The sequence below is a fragment of the Phodopus roborovskii genome, unplaced genomic scaffold (assembly GCF_943737965.1).
Source record: "Phodopus roborovskii unplaced genomic scaffold, PHOROB, whole genome shotgun sequence".
In the NCBI taxonomy this organism is placed as follows: domain Eukaryota; kingdom Metazoa; phylum Chordata; class Mammalia; order Rodentia; family Cricetidae; genus Phodopus; species Phodopus roborovskii.
Window position 1 is genome coordinate 43577138 of NW_026126511.1, and position 23952 is coordinate 43601089.

The 23952-nt window shown below is 48.1% G+C and overlaps 2 protein-coding genes across 2 annotated transcripts in view; both read right to left on the minus strand.

Annotated features, from left to right (window-relative positions):
• Reep4 (receptor accessory protein 4) overlaps positions 1-23952 on the minus strand; it is an 816909-nt gene that overhangs the window by 372877 nt on the left and 420080 nt on the right. The gene's annotated exons all lie outside the window — the stretch shown is intronic.
• The window catches only part of Bin3 (bridging integrator 3), a 38731-nt gene that overhangs the window by 5281 nt on the left and 9498 nt on the right, over positions 1-23952 (minus strand). The window contains exons 2-6 of the mRNA XM_051195445.1: positions 14535-14583; positions 8999-9039; positions 8617-8678; positions 3719-3855; positions 3178-3218 (exon numbers count right to left, since the gene is read on the minus strand). Of these exons, the coding sequence (XP_051051402.1) occupies positions 3178-3218; positions 3719-3855; positions 8617-8678; positions 8999-9039; positions 14535-14583 (330 nt within the window). The remainder of the gene's footprint in view (positions 1-3177; positions 3219-3718; positions 3856-8616; positions 8679-8998; positions 9040-14534; positions 14584-23952) is intronic.

Genomic DNA, 23952 nt, shown 5'->3' on the forward strand with positions numbered 1-23952 from the left:
GGCCTTCTTTCCTGCCCAGGCCACACAATCTCTTCCCTCACTGGCACTCGCCTCTGGAGGGGAGGGAAGGTGGGCATCACAAGAAACAAAGCAGGGTGTGAAGGGCACCCTGTAGGTGTGAAATGGCCTTGGTGCAATGCTAGTTGGTCATGCAGCCCTGGGTACATGCTTGTCTCGGCATGACTTGGACAGTAGCCCATAGCCAGTCCCTTTCCATGGCTGTCCTCTTCAAGACCAAGTCACACCTACCAGGAATATTTATACTAATACTCGATAACCTGGCCAGCTCATGAAGGACACACATTGCAAGTGCAGGTCAAAGTGCAGAGCTGGGAGATCAAGGCTACCACAGACCAGGGGTGTGTGGTGTCCACACACCACTACTTAACAGCATACTTAGAGGCCCGCAGGGATCAAGATCACCACCCTCTCTCTGCAGGCGCAACTGTCCTGCTGCCCCGCTAGAGGCCCCTGCCCTTTGGTGACTTGCATGTCTCCCTCAGATCTGTCTCCTAAAACAGCTCTTCTCAAACTCTGACTGAGAACTCGAGCTTGATGAGGGGCTCAGGCTATTGTACATGAGTCACCAACAGGGAAATCTGGACCTAGGACTGGGAGTCCCTGAGACAAGGGACAGGTGTGGGGTTCTTTTCATCTGAGGGGACTATTAACGTTACCTGTAGGAAGAGTGCCTAGCCTAAGGTGATGCAGGACAGAATTCCTGCTCACTGTTCCATCAAGCCCCACTTCTGTATTTTCTACTAGGGCAGCTCTTGCCAGTTACCTGATAGCAGGATCCTCTCTAGATGTGGACTAACTAGGGTGCTGGTGCAGAAGGTGAAGACGGGTACAGGCTGGTCCCCTGTGCCAGGAGCTTTCTCAGATATGCTCATGGGACCTCATGCTGACCTCCTGGCAATGATGACACATGGGCCCAGTTCTCCTCAAGGCACAAAATGTACTTCCTTCTACTCCACACGGTGGAGAAGCCAGGTCCTCTGCTAGCCTCAGCTGCCCCTAGATAAATCAGCGGTAAGAGACTGACCACATTCTGTTCCTTGGCCCTGCTCAAATCATACACCTTCAAGCAACTAACCCTGATTTCAGGGACAGACTCTACCACACCCTTGGACACCCTTGGGTCAGTGCGGGAGGCTGGGACCCTGCCCCTGCTCAGTACACACCCTGGGCTCACTGGCCTGAGTTCCCAGTCTCTAAGTGCCCAGGACTGATTCACAATGATCTTCAAAGATGGGGAGTGGGGGGAGGGAGAGGGTAGGCCTAGGTCTGCACCAGGGTTTCAGAGAGCTCAACCTCGGAGGCGCCCATTTCGTGCCTGGCATAGGGTTCAACACCAAGCTTGCTCCCCAGGGAGGTAAAGCGTGGGGTGAGAGAAGAGCGGGGAGGGAAAGAGGCCGGCTGGGAGGTGGGCTGGGAGCAGCCGGCCTGGTGGGGAATGCCTGCCATTCCTCATCTGTGCCCACACAGCCGGGATCTTCCACCCACCAGGAAAGGGAAATTGAAAGCATCCCATCCGACATGTGAACAACCCAGGGACTGGGGGATTAGAGACCGAGCCCCCTTTGCGGGGGCAACAGGGTGGCCATGATCTTCATTAGAGGACAGGAAAGCTGCAGTTTCCTGTTTCCGGTGCTGGGGTCCCTGGGAGCTTCTCTCCTGACACAAGGAAGCAAGTGGGGAGGAGGGAACAGGCAGTGGTGGTTTCTGTGGTCGTGGGGGATTGCATGCTGGCTGTGGGCTGCAGGAGCCAGCCAGGCCTGAGGCTCACACAGAGGTCAGCGGATCCATGGCGGAGATGGTGGCCGCCCCCTCTGCCACGCCCCCACCTTCCTGGCAGGTGGTGGGCTGCTAGCATGGTGGGAAGCAGCGGGGTTTCTCTCTACTTGGCTGCAGAAGCCAGGGATCCGATTTCAATGCCGCCTCGTTGGTTGTGAAATCGAGAAGGTAGTCAACCCCCTAGTTCTCTGAGCTGGCAGTGCTGCCAAACTCTGCCAACCCTGGGTGCTTGTGGCTGCCTCTGGGTCCCCTGTATTTCTGGCACAGCAGACTTATCTGAGATCCTTCCACCCAGCTCTGAACCTGTCTTGGAGACCAGACCAAATGAATGGCTCCTTCTGCACTCAGGTCCCCATCCATGCAGGTCCTGTGGTTTGAGGGAGGGGTTTGAGAGCTCAAGTTGATGAGGCTGGGGTGGTGGGCATGGGCCAGGCTTGGCCTTATGGCAGCTGTAGGTGCTCTGCAGGTCCAGTATTGGGAAGACGGGCAGACAAGGCTAGGAGGGCTTTTCCTAATCCCACACCCAGACCTGAACTGGGAAGGAATAACAGCACTCCCCAACACCCAAAAACTGTAGGATCAAAAACTCCTCTTCATCTCCCTCCAGCTTGATCTTGGCCTAATGATAATGAAGCAGAGGCTCATTGCCCAGCCCTGGCAAGGCAACTGCCAGGGACCACCACAGAAGAGGTAATAAAGTGCAGCTGCTGGTGCAGAGCGGCAGCCTTTCTAGGTCAGAGCAGGCTGGGAGAGGCCAGCAGAGAGGAAGCACTCAGGAGCTTCAAGGCAAGGCTTGGGCCAGCCTCCTCCCCTGGGGACCTACAGGACAAGCCTGTCTGACCCTTGACTAGGGCCTGCAGGACCAAAGGCGGAGTCCCACACAACTCCTTGCTCTCACAGATCACAAAGTAAGGGGACCTTCCCAAGCAGGATGCGGTGGCTGCTGCCGCTGCGCCCTTCCCATGTGCGGCCACCCCCACATTTCCAAAGCAGAGCGCTGCAGGCAGCTGCATCCCAGGCCGGCTGCGAGATGAAAGGCCTTGCTCATGTCTGCTGAGTGCTGGCCAGGATCTCTGCTAGCTGAAATCAGGCAGCATTGGGCCTCACGGGGCCCAACCAGAGGCAAAGAGGAAGGGACCAAAAGACCACCAGGGCAGTGTCTGGTCCCATCCCCTACCGATTGACTAGACAGTGCTGGTGTTCTGCAGCAGCCAGGAGCCTCAACCATGGGGCATGATGCATGGCTGGTGTCCTTGCTGTCCCTTGTCATGGGAAGCTGGAGACACACTGCTAGACATGCTCCTTGGTTCCCAAGTGGCTAGCTGATCAGTGTTTCCCACAGGTGCCCTGAGGCCCATTTCCTTGGATAAACTTACTTACTTTTTCAGGGGTTCAATCACCGTCTTTTGGATCTGGTTCACCTGTCAAAAAAAAGAATTCAATGACATTCAAACTAGGAGATCTAGACTCTTCTTCAAAGAGGAGGCTCCAGGTTCCTCAGAAGCCAGAATCCTGAGAGCTGGGCCAGAGGTGGAATAGGCAACACAGTATCCATACTCTGTAGCCAGAGGAGGTGGAGAGGCCAACCAGAAACCTGAGGGTCACATCTAGTCTCAAGCCAGGGTTTTCCTGTCGGCTCTCCTGGCACAGGCTTGTAATGGCTTTGCTCAGTGTGGAGGGATGGGTGGCTGGAGCTGCCCTGCAGAGCTTAGCAGCTCTAAGCACCCCCTGGCTTTACTGTGGCCCCTCAATGGTATGCCTCACAGAGGAGACATGGGCAACTGACCAGCCTGGTTGGGGAAGAGCTGGGCTTGGGGATATCAGGCCTCAGCATCACCACTTACAACCTATGGGCACCGAAGGTAGGTGGGACCATGGGGAAAGGGGCGAGCACTGGCCACTGGCAACAAGACCTAGTCACCTTCTCCTGGTTGAAGGCATCCATCCGCTTCATAGCTGTGTCTAGGGCTGTCACCATGTTCAGAAAGTCCTGGTCCTGTTCACACAGTGGGTTGGAGAGCAGGTCCAGGGATATCTTCACAGCAGATTTGGACATGGCTGTTGAAGAGGTTAAAAGATCCGTGAGTTCCCAGATGACCAGGTTTCAAGGGCTCCTTAGTGTTCTTTGACTCCTCTGGCCTAGGGGTCTGACTTGAGCACCTCTGCCTGTGCCATGGCTACCAGAACACTGAGGTTCCAAAAAGCCACATGACACGCTCCTTGGTGTTTCCCACAATTCCTAGGCATAAAGCACTGTATCACTGGATAGCAAAACTCCCAGGTTGTTCTGGGACCCAGGTAGGTGGGAAGCTGTGTAACGTTATTTCTGCTCCAGAGATGCTAACTCAATAATCCCAGAATACAAGAACCTGTATTGTAGGTGGGCTGCCCATTTGAACTCTCTCATGTACCCTACTGTACCCCAGGGCTAGTTCACTTATCAGGACTGCACAGCAGGTGAATGCTTGAGGTACTGTGGGCTGTCCAGTGGTCACAGGCAGCCCTGAAGAGAATGGGGACCCGGTTGTTACCTTCGAGGCTCTTGATCTAGGGTTCATTTTTAGCTTTCCATTACTTGTACATGAAATTGTAGAGGGGTAGGCAGAGGTCCTAGAAGAGGACCAGGCTGGCTCAACACTGTCCACACCAGTTTTTGAACATATCTGGCTGAGCATCAGAGCAGAAGATCTTGGCCAAAAGGCTGAGGAGCAATAGAAGACAGGAGTTTTGTTACTGTTGTTTTAAACTGCACTATATGCTTTAGTCTAGGCTGGTCTTACTATGTAGCCAACATGGGCCTCCAATCTGCAGTGATGCTCTGCCTCAGCCTCCTAAGTGGTGGGATTACAGGCATGTACTACCACACTTGGCTGGAATTTATTTTGTTTCTTATTACTTGAGTGTCACAGCATTTAGGATGCTATTGATTTTAAGGCACTGTAACTGTACTAATCACGAAGAAAGAAAAAAAAAAGATGCTGACCACCAAACCACCATATTAGCAAGTGTTAGAACTTAGAATGGATGAAGGGGGACCCACCTCCCAGCCGATTACAAGTGGACCCTTCCTTGCCATCCAATGAGTGGACCAGACAGCCCATATCCATTCCTGAGGAGGGCCTTGCCATTCCAATGTGGGAGAGGAGAAGCTCAAACCCTGCCAGAGGTCCCTGCCGTACCCAGGTCCTCCCACAAGAGGCTATGCCTACTGGACTGCCCAGACTGCCATGGAGGATGGCAGGGGGTTGCAGTCACCAAGCAAAGAGGGCCAATTGTGGGAGGGGACTGGAAAGGTAAACTTGCCAGAAATGTTGAAGGAATGGAGGAGGAAGAAACATTTATGGAGTGATCTCAAACAGCAGTGTCAAAAGATGGTAAAAATCTGCACAGAACTGCAAACATGTCTGACAATGTCTTCTGTTTTCTCCCCAGTTTTTGATGAAAAATGAAAATCTCAACAGTCATCAGCGAGTGGAAAGCTTTCTTCCCACCTACTCTTTCCTTTCCTTACAGCCTCACGTTCTCAGGCCCCTGCCTGCTGAAACCACACACAGCCAGTGCGCTGCATTCGCTTAGGCCACGGTCCTGGGCATGACCAGGTGTGAAATCCAATCCCCCACACCCATTCTTGGTCCCTGCTCTAGGTAACGGTCATGGTCCCTTGCAGGGACTGGGTGGTGGTGGGTCCATGGCCCACGTGGTCTAACCCCTAGAATCCCCAGCCTTTGAGTCTTAGAGAAAACCTTACAATCTTGGACCTTCTCTTGTGTTCCAAGGTCCCAATACAGCTTCCGGATGAAGAACCCCCAAGTCCTCAGAAACTGACCATTCTGAAACCCCTGAGTCATGTCATTTTTTTCTGAACGGAAGGCCCTCTTTTCAGAGCATTGGTGAGGAGTTTAGACCTGTCCTGGGAACTTGGGAGAATCGGAGGTCACAAAAGGGACAGGTGCTCTAAGTGTGCGCCTAGCCTCACTGTACCAGTGTCCCAGTCCAGGCCTTGTTCTGGACCCCAGAATGCTCAGGTCAGGCCTGGCATCCTGTACTCTCACCAGCCCACTGGTGACACTGCTGTCATCCATGTGACAGACCCTGAATGCAGACTGTGCATGCTAGAGGAAGCTGCCCTTCAGAAGGGTGCTCTGCTCCTCACTCTGGAGCCAGTGACCCTTGGCTTCAGGAGCCACCCCTCAGTCCCAATTTTACTGTTGGGTAACAGACTTCCTGCAGACAAGGCCTCTTCCTCACCGGCTCCTGAAGTCTACTTGGTTGTGACGTCTCTATGAAAACAAAATCCTGCACTGCGTTTCCACTCTGAACCCTCGGCTGTCTGGGAAGCCGGTACCAGTGACTGCCTTGTGGGGAGGCGGTGGGGAGTGATGTAAAGGCCCTCCATGAAAGTCAGACCCAAAATACATCTAACAGACCAGCTCCCAAACCTGACCCCTGGCTCAGGACATGCCTACTCTGGGGACAGGGGGAGCCAGAAGTGAGGTGGGAGTCATGTTCAGACCAGCCCACATCCTTGAGGTTGGCAGGGAAGCTTTGAGGCAGAGACCAAGAAGCCCGGCCTTCCAAACACAGGAGGGAGGTTCTGCCAGGGTTTTGGCAGTGGCAGCTGCTCCCAGGCAAGACATTTCTCTCTCTCTGATCAGAAGCTGTTCAAAGTGTCTACTGAAGGAATAAAGAAGGGGTAAGAAACCAGCTGAGTCCTAGTACCTGGCAAAATGGGGCAACCCCAAGTCTGTGAGCCTATTAAGGGTTTTCTTTTAGATGGCATCTGGATACTACTGTGCTACCTGATTCTGGATTCTACTCTGGGGCAGCCAGTCAGGTACGAGATAAGACCGGTTGCTGCAGTGAAGACATCTCCCCTCCACCCCCCCTCCGCCCCAAGCTGCTTCCTAGCTTAGAGCAGCCACAAAAACAAGCCACATGGGCAGGTGGGCTAGAGAGATGGCTCAGCGGTTAAGAGAACCTGCTGCTCTTCCAGAGAACACAAGTGCAGCTCCCAGCACCCACAAAGGGGCTCACAACTGCCTGTAACTGCAGCTCCAGGTAATCTAACGCCTTCTTCTGGCCTCTAAGGTACCTGCAATTCATGTGCACACATACATAATACACACACACACACACACACACACACACACACACACTTAAAAATAAAAGAATAAGAGGTTTAAAAACAAAGATAAAAAAAAAAAAACTTCTGCTTCAAGACAGGTGACTGGCAAGAGGATTTCCTCCTTTTAAAGACAGACATTTAGGCAGGCAGAGATAGCACATGCCTTTAATCCCAGCACTTGGGAGGCAGAGGCGGATCTCTGTGAGTTCACTGGTCTGCAGAATGAGTTCTAGGACAGCCAGGGCTACACAGAGAAACCCTGTCTCAAAAAACAAAACAAACAAACAAAAGATGGACATTTCACGTGCCCCACTGGTCTTAAGTTATGAAGATGGGCAGTAGGGAGATGTCCTCTGAGGCTCTTCAAGCCCTTAGTAACTACCAAAGATACCATGATGTTATGTGGCTGAATGAGCCAGGTGGGTCCTCAACTCTACTTCTGCCTTTGGGTCAGTGAGCACAACCACTGGGGTACGGTCAAATCCACCCCAGGGCCTTTGCTGCAATGCTCTCCCAGGCTCATCTGCATAGAGGAGTGCCCCCCATCCTGTCAGGTACAGGGGCACCTCCTGAGAGAGGCTTCCCCGCTCATCCCATCTAAAGCAGTACCCCATCCCTTTATGGTCCCTTGCTGCTGTTGCCTGACGCTAACTACACGGTTACCGATTTCTTGCATGCCCTCTCTCCTATGATGGATGCTCCTGTCTTGACGCTGTTGAATCCCTAGCACTGAGATGTGTGCCCGGAGCAAGTGGGTTCTCAACCAGAAATTGCCAAGTGGGAGATGGTGGGCTGCCCTAGTCAAACCTGTCTCTATGAAGTCCCTATTATAAAGTGACATGCAGACATCCCTGTCTTTGGAATGTGGAGAAGCTGTCGAGGTCCACTTGGGAGGAGCCTTGCTTCGGCTACTTCTGCTGTTGCTGTTGTCGGTAGTACCACTCGCTGCTCTTACACAGAGCATGCTGGCACGCTGCTCTCGGGGCTTTACACCAAGCACACAGCTTCACTGTTACGGCAAACCACGGGGCTGAGGACCAGCAATGTGGGTATTTCCCAGACAGGGTACAGTGAGGTTAGGGGCAGTGCTGGGTTAGAGACGGTTAGGCCGGTGCTTGGAGGGGACAGTAAGGGAAATGTTCACTCAGTGACACAGCCTCTTGATGCTCCCTGACCCAAGCTGCCTTAGTCACTGGGCCCCTGGGCCTAGTTCTTCCTGAACAAGTCTCTTCAGCCAAAAGCCCTCCCTAGTCCTGACTGTCTTCTGGCTGGTCCCTCACAGAGGCCTTTCTGTGACGTTTTCCGGGCTCTACGTGCCGACTCTGCTGCTCAGCTGCTGTTGCCAGGGGAGAGCCATGCTGTCCACTTCTGCCAGGAAGGCCGTGCTGTCTTTTATCTCTGGCCCTGACACTGAGGCAGGGGAGGGACTTGCCAATGAGGCTTCTGCTGGCTGCAATACCATCCTAACAGGGGCTCAGGGCATCTGTTCCCATACCCAACTAGGCAGGAGAGTGGCAGGCCCCTGTGGGAGGTGGCGACTAGGTCAGAGAGAATGGCCTCTCTAGGGTCTCTTCTTAGGTTCAGGGCATGGTGTTTTCTGAGCACAGTGACTTCTGAGTTAGCCCCGAGGGTCTGAAGAAACAGGGCATCCTATGCTCCCTCTGCCCCAACAGACACAGGGTGGGGCCACTTACCCAGGTCGGCGTCAGTGCTTTTTTTCATGTCCTTCTGCAGGCGCTTGGTTTGCTCTTCCAGCCTGAAAAGCAAGGAGAAGGTGGGCACCCAGCCTCATGGCACTGGGGCCTCACTTCTCGGCCTCAGGTGAGCCTAGCAGGGAGGGAAGCCGCTCTCTGTGCAACACCTGCCACACACCACCCAGAGCCTATGCACCAATGGCCTTCCTATAGCCAGTCTCCTGCTGGAGCTGTCTTTGGTTCCTTGCTGTAAATGGACAAAGGGCACAGAGGCTCCCTGGCTGAGCCTGACCTGGCCAGGAGGTGGCAGGGCAGGTAGACCTGGCAGGAAGCACATGCCCCAGCAATCTCCCACCTCACCCTTCTGGAGTTTGACACTCACTGCTGCAGCTTTCCATACTCCCTCTCAAAGTCTCTCTCCACCTGTAAGGAAAGAGATAGCTCAATCAACGGGGGCAATGACAACACCATGGAAAAAACTTCCCAGCTTACTGAAACTCGCTCCACACCCTCCCCCCCAGCCTGCAGCAACAGCACTGTCCAGTCCCTACACGCTCTGGCAGATCATTAACAACAGTGTCCCTGTGTTCCCAAACTAATGAAGTCTTTGACTTAGGGAGAAGGCCTCTCCTCCCAGATGGGCCAACTAGGCAAGCTGGCAAGTCTCAGCGGATTGTGCCTTGGCTCTGTCACCCCAGGGTGAGGTACTGTTGGTGTCCTTTCTTCATCCCTCCTCTGATGGCAGTCAAGGTGATCTGACATGACGAGACCCCACCTAGGAGTCAGCAGGGCACCCAGGAAGAGGTGAGTCTGAAGTGGCAGGGTTCTGTTATGTGCTAGCTGTAAGGCCTGAGCAAGAGACTCCCTCCTCAGCCTTGCATTTCTCATAGACCCTACTTATCTGCTGTTGGGTCTCAGGTACATCAAAAAATATCTTGTGTAGAATATCGGGTGGGAGCTTGCTTTAGAATGAAGGGGCCCTGCCCCTGAGCCTTCAAGGTGTGCATTTCCAGGGGTGTCCAACCCATGGCCCACATGCACAGCTAGCTAAGAATGTAGCCTGGCACAAAACTATAAGCTTATGGAGTTATGAAATTGTTTGCAATTAAAAAAAAATTTAGCCAGGTGGTAGTGACACATGCCTTTCATCCCAGCACTAGGGAGGCAGGCAGATCTCTGTGAGTTTGAGGCCAGCCTGGTCTACAAAGTGAGTTCCAGGACAACCAGAACTGTTACACAGAGAAACCCTGTCTCAGACAACACCATGCCCCCAATTTATTATTACTCACATTATTGTGTTTATAATGTGTATGTGAGGGTAGACACAGTGTATCTAAGAGGTCAGAGGACAACTTCTAGGAATTGGTTCTCTTTCCACTGTGGATTCTGGTAGGAAGCTGTCAAGCCTACAGAGCAAGTGCTTTTACCTAAGGAGCCATCATACTGGCCTGCACTTTAGGTGGGGAACAGTGACTTAATTGTGAGGTTTTTGAAAGTGAACTTTGTAGATGACAATGACATGTCATAAGATCAAAAGGTTGGACTAGCCTAGTCATTTCTCTAGCATGTGGTGAAGGAAGGCAGTTGGGAGAAATGAACAGGGGCAGGTGAGATTTGAACTCGGAAATCAAATGCTTGCTGTGAGCATGGGAGGGCCACAGCAGCCTGGAGATGCAGGTAGGGCTGTAGAGAGCAGCGGCCAAAAGTACTTGGGAAGTGGCAGTCTGGTAAGCCCTAATGTGGCTAAGTATGGAACCTCACGCTAGGCAATACCCCACAGCTGTGGCCTTCACAGCCCAAAGGATGTGGCTGCTGACTGTTTTATTTTTCTTCATATTAGCATTTACTTTCAAAAGGATAAAATGAAAACTAAGTATTTCTTGGCCAGAATCAAACTCTCCTGGAGACACCTTGGTGCTTGCTGTTCTGGGGGGATGGGGAATGAGCCCCTGTGCTGCGGCTCTTGGCTCCCAGCCTTCTCTTTTGCAATGCCTGAGTGTACTGATGTGTGTGGGATGTCAGAGAGCACCTGGCCTGCCTGGCTGGGGACTGCTTGGACTTGTACAAAGGGGCCTTCAAGCTCCCAGCCAGGTGGGATTGTTCAGGGGGAGCAGAAGCTCACAGTCTCTGGGAGCAGAAGCTTGTTGGGGTGACCACATGCTCTTTCAGTTTGATGTCACTCAAGGCCACCCCACAGGAACTTGGGAACACCAGCTCTCCAAAGAGTTCACGGGTCCTTCATCTGTCACCCCAGAAGACAGAACTACTTGGTGCCAGACCAGAATTCCAGGCCCTCAGATGATGGCTGATAGAATAAAGGGGTACACTGGAGTTACATTCCAAGGTGCATGTCTTCTAAGGGAAAAAGCCAAGTGGAAAAGATCTGAACATTTCTGAATGCTTGATGCCTCTGCCAAAAGACAGCTGGAGGCCCGTCAACAATGCAAGTGTAAACACATGTGCATGGACTCTCAGGGGATCGGGCTGGGCCAGGCTGCTAAAGGCTAGCTGAGGGACAATCAAGGCCCAGATGATGCTCCCTACATTCTCCTGGGTCCAGAGTGCAAGGGCAATGCCCAGGCTAGCCTACCCAGTGAGAGTTAAGTGAGTGAACAAGCTGAGTTCCTTCCAAACTCAAATTCCCAGTAAAGGGGAAAAGGAGGTCGCAGGTAGGGCTGGGGCTCTGATGCCAGGGTAAAGGCATGCCGGGTCAAAGTGAGGCAGAGAAAGCATTCCGAGAGCCATACAAGGACGTTATGGGTGGACAGCACCTCCCCTTCAACACACTCTAGGGCTAAGGGGGTTTAGAGAGGCTGAAGTCTGAAATTGTCCCCTGCTGGAGAGGCTTAGTGTGGCTACTTGTCTTTGCCCTGGTTTTACAATGCACCTACCTGGCTAGGAACCTTGGCTTGTGTTTTCCTATGTGCATAAGACCTAGGGAACCCTTGCATGGAGGGCATGGGAAACAGTATCTCCAAGAGCTCCCCTGTCCTTCAAGATGGAGGGTGTGTGCATTTATATGTGTTGCTATGTGTGTGTGTGTGTGTCTGTGTCTGTGTGTGTGTGTCTGTATGTGATATGTGTATTTCTGTGTCTGTTTTCTTTCTTTACGCTAAGATATTCTGAGGCTCCAGAGAAGACTAACAGAAGTTGGAACAGGAGGTATGAACTGTGGTCCCTGTCACAGTATCAATGGTCAGTCCTTACAGAGAACACGCCATTCCTGCCATGGCCTCAACAATCACGGAATGCATGCTTGCATGTTGGTAACATGAACACGGCAAGCAAGCATTGAGAGCAAAGACAATGTTTTCTTTGTGGTTGGCAGCTGGGCACCCTGAGCCAAAACCCTCCTGAAACTCCCTGAAGATAACACGAACATTTCTTCCCATGACAGGGGTGCTATGACTTCCAATAACCTGGGCGGCCACATCTATCCCTATCCCAGAGTGCGTCACCAATGTCCAGGGACAGCTGCCAGAGATTTGGAGACATCTGCATAGCCCAGACCTGTGCTGAGGGTGGAGAGGTGAGCAAGAACTGATCCGGAAAAGGCAGGGTCTTGCTACCTATGCCTAAGCACCCCAGGAGCTGAGGGGAATAGGCTGAGCAGACAAAAACTCTATTCTAAGCCATCATCTCTCAGCTTTCATTGTTGGTGAAAGATCAAAGGCCTAGCCCCCAGCTTCACTGTGCCAGGGAGTGGAGCTGCTGGGACAGGCTGAGTCCTTGATGGCTTTGGAGGAAGTCAAACCAGCTGTCATTGAGGGCTTCTTACAGGCCAGACACTGGACCGACTACCTTATATGTACTGGTTTGTGTAAGACTCTTCCTATGCACGTAGCAAAGGTATTGGGGTTACTCTTACCTTGCACATGAGAAAGCTAAGGCTTGACAAGGCTTAAGGCATGTGCCAAAAGTCACAGATAACACAGAGGCAGAGCCAGGCAGGAACCCTGGGAGTCAGTCTCTAACCTGGCTCCTTAACAACTAACTCCTGGATACTTGCTAGACTTGGGGGAAGGGACACCACAGACTAAAGGATGACAAGTCCCCAGCAAGGACACAGACAGCATAGGGAAGGGACAAGGGAAGCTATGGTGGGGTGGGTCTGTTCTTCCCTGGGAATCTTTGCTATTCCTCAGAGGAAAGGGTCTGGGATCCCCTACACTGATGGACTGACATCCCTGGAACCATAAGCCAAGATAAATAATCCCTCCCCTTCAACCCCTCCTCCCAGGAACCAAGACCCTTCCTCCAACGGACTCTGGCAAGGAGCTGGAAAGTGCATTGTAGCCCAGCCTGCTCCGGGGGGATCAAAGCTCCATCGATGAAAGATGAAAGTCCTGGTGGAGGGAGGGATTCTGCCTTTTTGTTTGTGGTGGTGAACAAAGTGGGAGTGAAAAAAGGCCCTTTTCCAAGCCACTTGTCTTTTGGATCTGCTGGGATTACACTCTGGAGGCTCCCAGCCACACCTTCCACTTCTTGGAGCCCAGCATTTGCACACCCAGACTTTCTGGGTCTCAGTGGAGAGGCCCCACACGTGGTCAGTCATGGAGGCGACACGGAGTCTGTTACAACCGGCCTTTGCATGAGGCAGAGGGCAACTCTTTTAAGTTGAGCCCAGCTCCTCTCCTGTGACCTCACTTTGGACTTCCTGAAGATAGAGGTATTGGTCAGATGAGCTGGACTTCATGCCAAAGCAAAGCAGGATCTTTCCTTTAGCTCTGGTGGCAGAGCCGAGGAGAGGAGGAGGGAAACAAAAAGCATGGCAGGGGTCAGAGGATGGGCACAGGGTGGGGTGGGAGCTCTACTGTAAAGACAATCCTGGACCTTGAGCTGTCATGACGAGTATGGCTTTATTCATGTTAAAAACCAAGACCTTGGGGGCTGGAGAGATATCTCAGGGGTTAAGAGCACTGGCTGCTTTTCCAGAGGACCCAGGTTCAATTCCTATCACCCATATGACAGCTCACAACTGTCTGTGACTCCAGGTCCAGGGGACCTGACACCCTCACACAGATACAACTGCAGGCAAAACACCAATGGACATAAAATAAATAAAACTTAAAAAAACAAAACAAAACAAAACCAAAAACCCCCAAAACAGCCCAAAGCCTCACTTGTGTGTGAGGGGTTGAAGAGGCTGCTCTGGAAGGATGGGACTGCATAGCAGGAGTACACAAACTATAGATGGAGAAGTGACCAGAGCCACAGACCCAAATGCTAACTGCAGCTCTCGGGAAAGGGGGTTTCAGATCTAGCAACACCTCTACCACGAAATAGGAAAACCAGACAGAGGGGCCAGAAGGTCCACAGGCGTCTAGCTCTAACATTCCAGGACCGTGAGACTTCCTCTCCCATTTTAGACATAAAACGGGATAAACATCTCGGGTTCAAAGGTGGGTAGGTGTTAACCCTTCACAGAACAACTGGATCATGGCAGATACACCAGTCTGTGCAAACAAAAGGATGTGGGCCGCCTGGAGAAGCTGCCTTGTCTCTTATGTAGTTGAGGTGGCCAGAAAGGCCGGCCTTGGGTACTATCTTGGTATGTATATTTGGGGAGTAGTCTATGCTCCAGAGTTCTCCCAGCAATAGGACTGCTCAGATATAGAGCACCTACACCTGTCCAAAGTTGGGGAAGCAACCAACAGGACCCAGGACAGGAGGCCTCTGGTTCTAGAATTATATGACTGAGAGCAAGACCCAGGGAGCTGACCGTCCAGCTCCCAAATGTGCATTGTCAGTGCTCAGCTCCTGGCCTGGGAATTCACTCACAACGGAGCGCTTCTCTGGTGTGCATGAGCCTAGTCCACAATCCCTAGTACTGAGAGAGAGAAAACCCAGAAGGCTGAGTTCCATGCAGAGGTGATCTGAGGCACAATTTAGTCTCATGAAAGAACTGAGTTACTCACGGTTTTGGGAACGATCTGTTTCTTGGGCTGCCCGATCTTAAACGGAATCCTGTAAGAGGCAGAGACAGAGGGATACTGTGAGAAATGGCGAAGGCTGGGGGGGGGGGCAGTAGTGGATGCATGGGGGGGGATTAACACCTGGTCCCTCAGTCCTCACAGGGTCATATGAGTCAATAGCACCCAGTTTGGTTCTGGGACAGATCATGCTCCATGCAGGCCAAGAATATCACTTAAACACACTGGAAAAGTGGGGGAAGGGAGACACCCTGAGGCTCTGAAAACCTTGCTTTGAGGAACTGCTAAGTGAGAAACATGGCTCCCTACAGCAGCTATAATTCTTGGAAACACGTCCTTTAAAAAGCCCACAAACACCCATCATCTTCTGGAAGAGATTCTCAGTTTCCCCACAGGGACTACAGTGTATCTTGTAGGGTTTCTTGGGATGCTGAAAAGGGATGACAAATCAAGGAGCATTTATAACTGGTTTAAAAACACACAGGATGAAATGTGGTGGGCTTGGTAAAAAAAAAAAAAATCTGCCCAAGCCTGCCTTGAACTTGCTAAGAAGCCTGTTTACCAGGTTCTCACGTTAATTTGGAAGAAGCTGGGCCTAAGGGGAAATCATGGGGCTGGGGCTCAGACATGGAGGCGCAGCCCGGTTTCCATCTACTCTAGCAGACTGCTTTATGCCACTGACTGCTGCCCTGCAGCCCTTTCTTGCTCTCAGGAGTGAGTGGATTGATTGACACAGGCAATTGAGAGGTTTCTTCAAGGTCCTGACAACATGGACCCCGTTAGTCCATGCTGGTGGCCAGGTGAGAACATCAACACTGCTGATCCCAGTGGTGACAGAAATGGGTGTCTGTCCTACCTGGCCTGTCCCCAAGCCCCGAAACACAGCCTCTCGGTACTCTCTCTAGGCTTCTGGGCCGACGGTGCCAATGCTGTTCTGACCAACTCTTGGGCTCTGTTCCCATCCTTCCCTTTAGTCATTGTCCCGCACCCGCCTCCACCTGGCCCAAGTTGACCAACACTGCTGCTAACCCCAACGGTATAATTAACCACCGATAATAACCCCCAGACAGCGATCTGGTTGAGGGGATGGGCTGGCCTGAGTCACGGTGGTTTAAATTTAATTTCTGGAGGACATCCTGTTTATTGTTAACCCAGCCCCATAATTTGGGAGTGTTAACCCTTTGGGGTCTGGCTGAAAACAAAATGTCTGGGGCTGTGTCACTATCAGATGGGAAGAGGTTTGCTGTGGAACTGAGCAGGGGTGGGGACATCATTTCAGTTTCCCAGACCTAAAGAGGAAAAAACTCAGGTGGAGTTGGTTTTCTCTCCCAGTTGCCACCGCTTTTCCTAAGACTGGGAACTGGAGTTGATGGGGGGCTACTTCGGAGGCCACACACACTTGGGCTCTGTGGGAAAGGAACCACAGTGAGACAATCGATAACCAGGAAGGAGTCCCAGTCTCTGCCCCACTGGTGTTGCTATTGGACAAGAGTCTCTCTGAAACCCAGTTTCTTCCACTAGGAAACCAGCCGGACTAACCGGCCCTCTTGCTACACCCAAAATGTGGGGAGTGGGCTAAGGATCCTGAAGAACCCTCAGAGTGGCCCCAGAGTCTGGAACGACAGACCACAGCCTAGGAAGCCAGAGTTGGTGGCTGGCATCTGCAGGACCACGGCCTCTCTAACCCTCACCGTGGTACCACGGGCCTCCAGAGCAGCATGCATCAGAAGGGTTTTCCCCACTTTAACCCTCTCAGGCTGCAGGAGGAAACAGATCTTAGAAGACTCCGACAGGCCTAGAGTCCCAATGCTGCTTTACCAGGGCCCCTCCACTTCTTTCTGCCACTCGGAGTTCAGTGTTCTCTTCATGAATTGTTCTGGGCACTTGATGCCCAGAGTCTCAAAGTCTGTGGGATCAGCTGGGACTGATGGCTAAGAGCCTGAAAATTCGGGAGAGCCTGTGTGGAGCCGGCTGTTTTAACACAAAGGGAAACCGTTTATTCGCAGAAGAGCCAGATCTCTGCTGCAGTTACTGATGGTCAGACATGATTTCATCAGACTGTCTGCATAATTTTTCAACTTCCTAGCTCCAAAGACATGTCACCTGCTACAACACCTTTTAAATAAACATTTTATTCTAGATTTTTCAGAAAAATTGTGAAGTATCATAACGACTGTGCCCCCTGACCCGTCTCCCTTGTGAACATCTTCTATCAGTATGCTACATTAGTCATGATTAATGGACCTGGAATGACAAATCAAAGTCTGCTTTGTTCAGTCACCTTAGTTTCTTCTCAATGCCCTTTCCGAACTAGGATCCCATGCAGGGTTACCACACTACATTTACTCCTGAACTGCCTCTTGGTGTGACAATGTCTAGACTTCCTTTGGCTTTGATGCCCCCTTTTTAAGATGCACTGGTCAGGCATTTTATAGCTGGAATGCCTCCCAGACACTCCTTGGGCTTTGGGGGCTGGAGAGATGGCTCAGTGGGTTAAGAGTATTGGTGGCTCTTTCACAAACCCAAATTCAGTTCCCATCACCCACATGGGGCAGCTTATAGCCACCTTCAACTCCAGCCCTAGGGGATCTGATGCCTTCCCCTGGCCCTGGCAGGTACCCACACACATGTGGCACACACACACACACACACACACACACACACACACACACACACACCATAAATAAAAACAAATCTTTAAAGAAGGAGAGAGTCATTATTGTCACATCTCACAGACACTGCAGACATAATACACCTGCCATCCCCGACTAAGCCACAGGCTGAGGAAGGAAGGACTTCAAAGGTTCCCCACTGTGACCACCCCCACCCCACTCCTTTCCACTTAGGGAGCCACTATTTACTCATCTATTCATATCAACATGAACTTGTGGATATTTTATACTCAGGGCCATAATCCAATACTGCTTTGATACTAAGCTGCTTTGGTCTGGCCACTGACAGCTTTGCAGTTGGTCCCTGTGACCCTCTAACATAATCCCATCAGTGTGTGAGCACATGCCTAAGTCATGTGGTACTTCCTTTAAACATAAGGCACTCTGGCTCATCTTGTACCTTTCCTGCTCCAGGCCCTGGCTGGGAGGAGAAACTTCAATCCCAATGTGCCCCGACAATGTGATCTTGGCTTTTCTTTGTTGTTCTTTCCTATGTAGCCAACACATGGCTGTTTCTTAGTTTCTCTGAATCTATACTCCTTATTTCCTGTCCCAAACTGGGAAATTATGTTGTCAAGACCACTTGGATCATACAGGGAAATGGGCATGCAGCCACACCATTAAGCCTTCCCACCTCTTGGCTAACTGAGGAGCTCTTAAATCTACAGCTTTGCTTATTTAGAAAGGTTTCACTGAAAATTGAAAGGAAGGATGAGAGAGAAGGGAAGAAGGTCCCCTGCCAGCATCGTCTCCATCGTAAAGATGACCAGTGTTTTAGTGGTGTTAAATATATATATCTGAAAGAAAAACAGCCAAGGTAAATAGCAAGTGCTGGCAGGCTCAGACCTCCGTGTAAGAACATGGCTACTGGTTTCTTCTTTGCGCTTGCTATAATTCTTCAAAAAAGGAAGAATTAAAAAAAAAAAAAGAGCATCCAAACAACAACCCCCCCCAAAAAAAAACACCATACAAAAATAGCACCCAATTAGTGTTAAAAACTTGGAAGACATGGAAAAATACAAAGAACAATGACGAGGAACACCTGAATTCACACACACTATAAAGGCTAAACCAGGCAGTGAGATAGTGAATTACTACATGGACATATATCTGCACACATATGTATATATATTATGTAGTACTTCTCTTAACTGTATATGTATATATACGCATATGCATGTGCATTGACATAACTTTTAAATAAAGGAAGTGTGTAACATGAATATTTTGATGTGTCAATATAGTTTTAAAATCTAGTATTTCAAAGATCATCAAGTTAGTAGCAAAGTAATTTCTTTCATTATAGCATCTTCATACATTTGTGACAAAATACTTGGTTTCATTTGCTCATACCCCCATTGCCCTCCCTCACCTGGTCAGTCTGTGCCTCAGCTGCCCTATTATGTGGGTCCCAGCACTCCATTCATTCTTCTTCCTCAACGTCCTCTCCTTCCACGATCCCTTTTCTAATTTTGTGATACATACACATACACACACCCTGTCAAATTTAGCTTCTGCATGAGGAAAAACAGACATGGAATTTGTCTTTTGGAGACTGGCTTGTTTTGCTTAACATAATGACTTCCAGTTGCAACTTTTTTTTTTCTTTTCGCCTGCAAATGCCATGATTTCATTTTTTTTTAATGGCTGCAAAAACTCCTTTGTGTATATATCCCACATTTTCATTATCCATTTATTTGTTGGAGGAATCACAGGTTGGTTGCATTTCCTAGTTTTTGTGACTAGGACAGCTATTTACATGTATGTTCAGGTATCACGTTGGTACACTGACCCAAGACGGGGATAGCTGGCTCATATGGTAGTTCTAGTTTCAGTTTTTTGAGGAGCCTCCATTCTGACTCCCACAGCAGTGAATACATACAGGTTTTCCTTCCCCACATTCTCACCAGCATTTACTAATAATCGTTTTCATGTAATATGCCAATATAGTTTTCATTGTCATTTTTTATTTTTAAGAATACTTATTTATTTATTGTGTATGTGAGCACATGTGCATGCTATGGCACATGTGTGGAGTTCAGAGGACCACCTGCTGAAGTTAGTTCTCTTTCTACTGTGTGGGTCCCAAGGATTGAACTTAGAGCCTTTGCCTGCTGAGCCATGCGAGCAGTGCATATTGTTTTAAGTCAAGGTTTCTCTACTTTCCCAGTATGATCCTCTGTCTCATCCTTTGGGGCTGGGATAACAGGCAAGTGTCACATACCTGGTCATAATTTCCTTGAATATCAAAGGGACTGCTTTTTTGTGTTCCATTGCCCCAGTATGAAGTCTATATAAAGTCTGAAGCCACCTGATTTCTACCCTTTTCATTTTCTGTATGCAAGTCCAAAGGATGGTAGGTTTGCCTTGGTGTTTCATCACAGTGTACCTCCTGGATCTGTTTTCATTTACTGGGCTGGCTTCTCACTGCAGTTTCAGTTTGGCAATCGCTAAGACTTGATCGGGTTGACTCCCCTGCACGTTATGTTTCCTTCTGCCATTACAATCTTGCAGCTGATTTCTTTGCTTTTCAACATTTTCTTTTTAATTTTTTTTCTTTTTTTCTTTTTCTTTTTTTTGCTTTGAGACAAGGTTTCTCAGCCCTGGCTGTCCTGGTACTTCCTTTGTAGACCAGCCTGGCCTTAACTCACAGAGATCTGTATCTTCCTTTGCCTCCTGAGTGCTGGGATGAAAGGTGTAGTATGGCTTGATTTTATTTTCTATTGGTTGAAGAGAATTGTTTGCATTTTTGCTATCAGGTTTTTCTTAAATTTCATGACTTTAATCCCAATGAGATGGTCTTAATTTCGTGCACTTTGCAAAAGAAATTCAATAGTTAATAATAACTTAAAAAGTGTCTGGTTACTGCTACTTCAATGCACTACAGGCTGAGGGTGAAGCCCAGTTTTTTTTTTTTTTTTTTTTTCTTCTGTATTATTTACTTGACTAGAGCGTCTTTTGATTTCAGAGCTTGCCTTTCTGGGCTGTCCTTGATGGTACTGTTTTGATTCCCAGATGGCTCCTTTCTGAGGATGATGATGACAGCTTAAACTTCTCCCTTTCCAGCCTTTATGTACTGGCTTACAATGCCTTCCTAATGCTGAGACCCTTTAATACAGCTCCTCATGTTATGGTGACCTCCAACCTTAAAATTATTTCATTGCTACTTCATAACTGTAGTTTGTTACTGTTACGAATTGTAACATAAATACCTGGTATGTAGGATATCTGATATCAAGAACAACCTCTGAATTTTTACTCCTGCTGTTTTGGCTACATGGTCTTTGTGACAGTATCACTTCCTCAAAGGAAAAAGAGAATTCAGTTTTTCCTCTAGTTGATTGCAATTTGTTTCCTACCACTTATAATTTAGGAAGAAATCATGTTTCCCTGCTAACTGGCAATGCATAAATATAAAATTTAAGACTGATGTAATATTTAGGAAAATCTCACATTTCTTTTATAAATAAGCTACAATTTCAGGGCACAGTTCAAGGTTTCTTATACAATATGAATCTCAAGTGTTCTGAGTCAGTGACAGCAACTATTCTGTGACTGATGTCCCTGTAGGTAACATGTCATAATTTGTTGTCTTTGTTGGGGCTTTCACATTAAACCCACCAGAAATTCCTATGTCTTATCGATGTGTTCATGTGAACTGCTCCTGTTCATTAAATGGATTCTCAAATAATCATCATTAATATTTAAAGCTGATTTTGTCTCCTTACAGATGACTAGTATTGGGTACAAACTGAAAATACCTCGTTATATTGTTTGGTTTCCAATGATATAATTGCTCACCTTGCCTTTATCATATTCATTTTTAAAACCAATTTCCCCTCATTGTTTGTAATGATGGGAATTGAACCCAAGCTTACCAGGCAAGCATTCTACCAGTGAGCTATGACCCTCGGTTTCTCTTTTAATTTAAAAATAAATTTAAAGATAATTTCAAAGGTACTTTTTGTGTATATTTCTAAGTCAGAGCTAGTCATTTCTCATTTGTTTTATTAAAAATGCCCCCAAACTGTCTTTACAAATGTTGAGTAGAACACCATAATCTCAATTCATCTCCCAGTCCCGCCCTAAGAAAGGCCCAGGTTATGCCAAGGCTGAGTGACATTATGGGTAATAAAAAAATGCAGACAACAAACAATAAAAAATAATTATGGTAGAAATGTTTCAGTTTAGAAAATCAGGCCCAAGGCTAGGGTTTCTCCTAAAGGGGCTAGACAACATTCATGCAAGTGAGGGTCCCTGAGGTGAGGTTCTGTTAGTTTTACAGAGTAAATTCACCTTTATGTCCCCGAGTGTAGAGCTCTGTCAAGGAGGAAAGAGTAAATAAAGCGAAAGGAAGGAGGTAGGGAGATGCCTGGTCTCTACACTTTATCCAGCTCTGGCCTTGAGCTGAGCGGAGCTCCACTCCTCAGACACTTAGAGTTATTAGGTCCTGAGCTGCTGGGATTCTATAAGGGAGGGTGGTTCTTGGTATTATTGCCCAATGCCAGTTTCAGGTCTGGCTTTTTTCCACCCATACAGGTGGGCGTGAGGCAGTATTGCATTGTGGCTGTGATTTACATCTCCTTCAAGATGCCAGGCATCTTTTGTATATTCACTGACTAATGTGACCACTGGAGAAACACACATAGGCTTTTCTTTGGTCCTGTTGCATTGTGAGAAGCCCGTTTACACTCAGGGTCTAAGTTCCTAATCAGATACGTGACTGGTAAACATTTTCTCTCATCTATGGATTCATTTTTAAAAAGTAACTGAAAAAAATGCTCTCAAGTATTAAAGTTTAAAATTCGTAATGAAGTTTAATTTACCTGATTTTTCCCCCCCTTCTTCTGATGTTCATGCTTGTTTGGTGTCATGTCTAAGAATCTTTTGTCAAATTCAGTACTGTAAGGATTTATTCCTATGTTTTCTTATAGGAATAAATATATGAGAGTTTTATAGTTGAGGGTCTTACATTATAGGTCTCTGATCAATTATGAGTTAATTTTTGTATATGGTGCGATGTATCTTGTCCTCTGCAAATGCTGCAAATCTTTGGGTTGTCTCGACATCCTTGTGAAAATATCAACTGGTCACAAATACGAAGGTATATTCTGGACCCTGAATTCCACTCTATTAGTCTGTATGTCAGTACCAGCCCAGCTGACTGCAGCTTTGGAGTAAGCTTTAAGCCTGGGAAACGTGAGCCTTCCCACTTTGCTTTTCTCAAGGTTATTTTAATTATTCTGTGTCCCCTTTTTATCCAGATGAATTTTAGTGGTTTATTTTTCACTCTTAAATCTTGTATCTATTTAGAATTTATTTTAAGTGTGTGACTAGAGAGTTGGTTTAACAGGAGTTAAAATTTATCTTTTTCATAAAACTAGGTGTGCTGGCACACACTTATAATTCATAATCCCAGAGATGGAGACAGGTGGATCCCTGGGCCTTGCTGGCCAACCAGCTCAACCTACTTGGAGTTCCAGGCCAGTGAGACCCTACCTCAAAAGACAAGGAACACAGCACCTGGAGACAACAACTAGGGTTGTTTCTGATCCTGACACACATTCCCAAACACGTACTATATAATCTTTTTTTGGTGTGTGTTAGTATGATTTTTTTTTTTTCCAGATAGGTTCTTACTCTGTAGCCCACAACAGCCTGGAACTCATTCTATAGCACAAGCTGATATTAAATTCACAGCAACCTCCCACTTCAGTCTCCTAAATGCTGGGATTACAGGCATTACAGGATTACAGTCTTTGAAAAAAATCATGGTTTGGTGTTAAACATTTCTATTGTTCCATAGCTCAGGCAAATAACATGGGCTTAACTATTTAGGGTTACAAAACCTCTTAATATTAAGTAAAATTATTTCCTTCTTGTGCATAAGTTTCTCAGGTAATATTTAGGGCTATTTTTGTTTATTATTCAAGATGACTCATCTTCTATGGTCTCCTTCCACACTAAAACCCTATAAATATATTTACTATCATTAGAAATGCATCACCCACATAGACTTTAAGTGTGTGAAGAACCTACACTCATAGACGCTGAAGTTCACACTTAGGGCAGCAATATTTCCATCTGCTCATTCAAGTTTTTTTTTTTAACTGCCCCTTAGTCTTAAGACTCAATTCTTTATTTCTTTTTCTTTCCTCTCTCTCTCTTTCTATATTTATTTCGTTGGCTATTAAGAGCCCAGAGTAATATTTAAATGTGGAACTTTTAGCTCTATATGTCTTAGATATGTTTCATAGTGGTTAATGCTCCCCCTACTCCATGGGATTCTTTTTTATTTTATTTTGCTGGATAATTTACCTTGTAAACACTCACCATACCTACATATTTAACCTATAAAGCCTAAGAGACTCAATTGTGAAAAAGAAACTAATAAGGTTTTCTGACTAAATATAGGGAAATAATGATAAAAATGTTTGTTTTCTTTACCAATACTTATACCTACTTCATGTCCAGTTACTGTGTTAGCTAGTTTTTTGTTGTTGTTGTTGGGCTTTTTTTTCTTTCTTTCTTTCTTTTCTTTCTTTTTTTTTTTTTTTGGTAAAAATAAGATGGCTTTGCATTTGATCTTTCACTGTGAAATCTGAGGGAGCCACTGATTTCAGCCAGAAAGCCCGAAAAGGAAGGAAATAGCTTTCTGTTGCTAGATTACTAGAACACACAAAGATTGCATTTTTGGCAAGCCAATGTCTTGGCAACATGCATCTGGGTGA